The sequence below is a fragment of the Calliphora vicina genome, chromosome 2 (genome assembly GCF_958450345.1).
Source record: "Calliphora vicina chromosome 2, idCalVici1.1, whole genome shotgun sequence".
In the NCBI taxonomy this organism is placed as follows: domain Eukaryota; kingdom Metazoa; phylum Arthropoda; class Insecta; order Diptera; family Calliphoridae; genus Calliphora; species Calliphora vicina.
In genome coordinates, this window is record NC_088781.1 from 77,316,179 (window position 1) to 77,320,944 (window position 4,766).

The 4,766-nt window shown below is 34.6% G+C and overlaps 1 protein-coding gene across 1 annotated transcript; it reads left to right on the plus strand.

Moving 5' to 3' along the window:
• The first annotated feature begins 604 nt into the window (after positions 1–604).
• Positions 605–4,557, plus strand: LOC135950576 (uncharacterized). Its single transcript, XM_065500112.1, has 3 exons — positions 605–976; positions 4,039–4,350; positions 4,456–4,557. Exons 1-3 carry the CDS (start codon positions 605–607, stop codon positions 4,555–4,557), a joined length of 786 nt encoding a protein of 261 aa, XP_065356184.1.
• Positions 4,558–4,766: the final 209 nt, after the last annotated feature.

A 4,766-nucleotide genomic window follows, 5' to 3' on the forward strand; every position in this document is an offset into this window, starting at 1 on the left:
CTACCACGCAGGACCCAAGGCTTTAATGTCAATTCAAGAAACCTATGTCGTCGTATCGTTAATTCGTGCCCTCAATGCATTCGTTATCGCCCAAGGTTGCTTCAACAAATGATGGGCAATTTGCCCGTAGAACGACTCAACCCTTCAAGGCCCTTCGCCAGATGTGCTGTTGATTTTTGTGGTCCAGTAAACACTTACCTAAGAATTAGAGGGAAGGTACCATACAAGACATATATTGCGGTTTTTGTTTGTCTCGCAACTAAAGCAGTCCATCTAGAAGTTGTATCAGACTTATCAACAGATGCCTTTATTGCTGCTCTTAAAAGGATGATTGGACGAAGAGGTCTACCCACAGATATATTCTGTGACAATGCCACCAATTTTGTTGGTGCAAACTCAAAGTTGGCTCAACTAAAATCGTTCCTTTTTGATCCTAAAAATTCCAATTTTATAATAAATTATTGCTCAAATCAATTTATTAATTTTCGCTTTATTCCCCCTAGGGCACCACATTTTGGTGGATTGTGGGAGGCGGCCGTCAAATCGGCCAAGGGACACCTAACTCGATAACACAAGGTTCACATATGAGGAACTTGCAACTGCAATGATTGATATAGAAGCAATTCTAAATTCGAGGCCCATTTCGCCCCTATCATCCGATCCCAGTGACTTTGAAGCCCTTACACCAGGCCATTTCCTGATAGGCGCTCCCTTACGCAGTTTGCCAGAACGTGATGTCCCTCCAATTGAAATCAATAAACTTGAGTATTGGGCCCGAATAAGCGCCATAAAACAACAATTTTGGAAGAAGTGGTCCCACGACTACATAAACGAGCTCCAGACCCGCAATAAATGGACTAGCACCAACTCAAATATTTGTACTGGCTCCCTAGTAATCATTAAAGAAGATAATTTACCACCGCAGCGTTGGCTCATGGGTAAAATCATCAATATTGTTCGTGGTAGAGATGATCGAGTTCGAGTTGTCGACATCAAAACAACAAAGGGAATTATACGTCGCCCTATCCACAGACTGGCATTACTATTTTCTTGAAAGTGTCCTTTCAATCGGGCCGGAATGTTAGGTCACCGTATCATATTTACTAATAATCTTTATTGTTATTATTTATAGTTATTATTCATTTGATTCATTTGTTTTATTTTCCATTTTTTATTGTATTAAATTTGTTCATATTTTTGGCTCACTGTTGTCACTGTAATTTGTTAGCATTTTTGTTCATACTAACCACTGTAACTTATTTTGGTAATGACCCGTTAGTTTTTATTATATGTTTCTCACTTCAATTCTTGTAACAAGTATGTTGTTGTTGTTCTTAAAAATACAATATATTTAGTATTTTGTTTTTGCATACATTCATATACATATAGGTACATACTTATTAGTAATAAGTTGAATTGGTACATTGGAAGTGAGAGACAAATAATAATACATACAACAACAACAGTGTAGCCCTTATTTACATGATCAATTGTTAGGCTTAAGAACTTTAATTTTAAATAAAGAAAACATTGTCATAGTTGAATTCAAGCAAGAATCATCTCCTCTTTTTATTTTATCGGTATCACGGTCGCATTTTCTTTACTTTTCGGTTTATTTCATTGCCCAACAAACTTTTCAGTGACATATAGACAACAATTCGAAATATACAGAATTGCTCTATATCGCTGCCGGTGAAGAAAAAGCTCTTCATCGTACAGTGTGTTTAAATTTTCTTTATATTATATTAATTCAAATTTTTAAACTTATACGTTTGCTTGCCACTTTTTAAATGAAACACAATCTTCTCGTTTAGCTAAGAAAAATCTCACGACAATATTCACGCTAAAAACTAACAGAACATCCTACCAACAAAAAGTAAACAAAAAAAAATAACGACAATAAACAAATATACACTTACACAAACGGGTCAACGCACTTATGGCCTTAGCCTTGATATCGCATTTTTTTTTAAAAGAGAAACTATAAAGGTCGGTAATTCTCTTCCTTCAACTTTATCTGGTAACTTTCCTACTTGGTACCACTTAAAAAAAAAGAATCTTACTAGGCAACCCTGTACTACATACATCCCACACATTGACATTTCTCATAAACATATGTTTATGATATCATAAACAAACCAAAACAATAGCTAACAACACACAATTTTAAAACAATTAAAAAAAATCAAATATATATTTAAATTTGAACTGTGCTGCTTATTGTATATTTCCCTATGAGATGAGAACAAATTCTCCTACATTTCAAGGACTTTGGGCATGATTGGTGTTGGCGTTTTTACCCTTTTGTGGCCATATAAATCTCTGCCGGTTTTAGTGAGTTCTTAGGTTACTGAACAACATAAACAAAATTAATATTACTTCAAATCATCTTCTACCAACGTCATGAAACTAATCCCATCAAGAATATCCTCAAGCCCTAAAAATCACAGTAAGTGACTCCTGTAACAAACTCCAGCCGCAACAATGTGCAAAACATGAACAATGGGCATATAATAGAAAATTTATATTTTGAAGATTATTTATGGGGCATTTCACGTCAAGTGAACCAACTTTTGAAATCGATGTCTTCCGATCGCGATGAAATTTGCACCAATGTTAGTTCTATTGGATAGTAATTCGGACACCATTTTTCAACAAGATCGGTCAAGAACTCTCTGAGTTATAGGAGGTCAAAATTTGACATTTTGGCCAAACAGGTGTTTTTTTTTATCCATATAAATTATTGCCTATTGTTCTTAGCAAAATGTGTCCCAAATAGTTTAGATAGCTATTTATGCAATCTTTCGAAAAAAAAAATAAAAAAATTTAATAAAATATTTTTGATATTTTTTTTTTAAATCAAAAATATTTTTGACTTTTTTTTTCAAAATGGGCCCTTTTTATTTTTTTTAAGAAAGCTTAGGTCTTTTCCTAAGCGACCTATATGGTCGCTTAGTGGGATGCGAGTGGGATATCTATCAAAAAAAATATTTTGTAACTCAAGACAAATGTTTTTAAATTGATTTTTTTCATATTTGTGTGTAATTGTTTCTAAAACCTTAAAAATAAAAACCACAACAACTGACCGATAATAGCCACTGGAGGGGTGCAATATGAGGCCGACCGCTATTAATTTTCCACCCCCAAAATTTGTCTGAGTTTTGTATCTTGCGGCTTTTTTAGTCAATCCTAGAGGTAGTTTTCAGCGCACGTGATTTTCATTGTTAAAATATCAGGTGCCCCAGAAACAAATTTTTGGAATCAAGTGGAAATATTTTATGGCCCTTCTCAGAAGTACCAGTTTATTTATTATTTTATGACATTTGACTTTAAGAAGTGGGTGGAGAGGTAGAAGTTGACAGGTAGGTTATTTATATGGTGGTTTATTTTTATTGTTATTTGTAACATTTGGTTAAATTAGGTACTTTAGTATGTAAGCCCTTCTTGACCCTAATAAAAGATTTTAGACTCATTCATTAAAACGTACTACCTATATGATCTTAAAAAACTATTTATTGTCATTCTGAAGACATACGGAAATCAGTTTTTTAGAAACAGCGTTAAAGTTAAGACGTGTGTTATTTACATAAATACTTACAAAATTAAAAATGTCTACGACTTCTAAAAAGGCTAAGGTTGAAAATGAAATTTATTCGTCTTTTTGTTTTAATCCCTTTAACAAAATGAAGCACAGATCATCAGATACGTGAAATATTTCCGACGGCTTATATTATTCGTTTTTGTCTCGCTGCTGAATCTCAATCAGTTCAACTTCATGGCTTTTGTGACTCATCAATTCGCGCTTATGGATGCTGTTTCTACTTTCGTGTTAAAACTTATTCAGGAAATGTCTCTGTTCGTCTTTTTACTGCCAAATCTAGAGTTGCCCCGACGAAAAGAAAATCATTGCCAAAACTTTAACTTTGTGGCGCACAACTTTTGGCTAAATTATACTCTAAAGTCAAAAATCTTTTCGCAATACCAAATCTTGAAGTATTTCTATGGACAGATTCTCAAATAGTTCTTCACTGGTTAAAGCAACATTCTTCTACGTTATCCGTTTTTGTTGGCAACAGAGTATCGGAAATTCAGGATCTAACTACTGGCTGTATTTGGCGACATGTTCCAACGCATTTTAATCCTGCTGATATCGTGTCTCGTGGTTCAACTGTAGAAGAACTTGCTTCATCTATCTGGTTCAATGGACCAGCATTTCTCACTCTCAATCCTAGTAAATGGCCTCCTAATAAAATAGATCAACTATCCATAGAAAATCAACAAGATATCGACAGAGAAAAACGCAAAACTGTACTCTCCCTGGAAGCAACATCTAATTACATTCTGGATTCGGTTGAAAATTATAGCTCATATTTAAAAATTATTCGTATTGTTGCGTGGATGCTCCGTTTTGCTCAAAAAACAAAAACTAATATTTTCCATTCTGATTCTTTACAGCCCCAAGAATTAGAAAACGCCTTGCTCAGAATAGTTTTTAATCTACAGCAACATCATTTTCAAGATGATATACAACGAGCTCTGAAGAAAAACTATCCTTAAGGTGCACTAAAGTGTCTCAATCCCTTCATCGATTCATCAAATGGATTCAACTTGCTCAAAGTCGGTGGTCGCTTGGAATTCGCAGCAATTTCTGAAGGTCAAAAGCACCCTATAATCTTGTCCAGCAAAAATCATTTCGTCGACTGTTACGTGCGTCATCTACACATCAGCAACTACCACGCAGGACCCAAGGCTTTAATGTCAATTCA

What these genes read in the sequence shown, in the direction of transcription:
- LOC135950576 (XM_065500112.1), top strand. Translation starts at nt 605, where the DNA reads ATGATTGATATAGAAGCAATTCTAAATTCGAGGCCCATTTCGCCCCTA. An exon ending in TTCGTGGTAGAGATGATCGA is followed by an intron (nt 977 to 4,038) that starts GTTCGAGTTGTC and finishes CACTGGTTAAAG; the next exon opens with CAACATTCTTCTACGTTATC. An exon ending in CTAATTACATTCTGGATTCG is followed by an intron (nt 4,351 to 4,455) that starts GTTGAAAATTAT and finishes GATTCTTTACAG; the next exon opens with CCCCAAGAATTAGAAAACGC.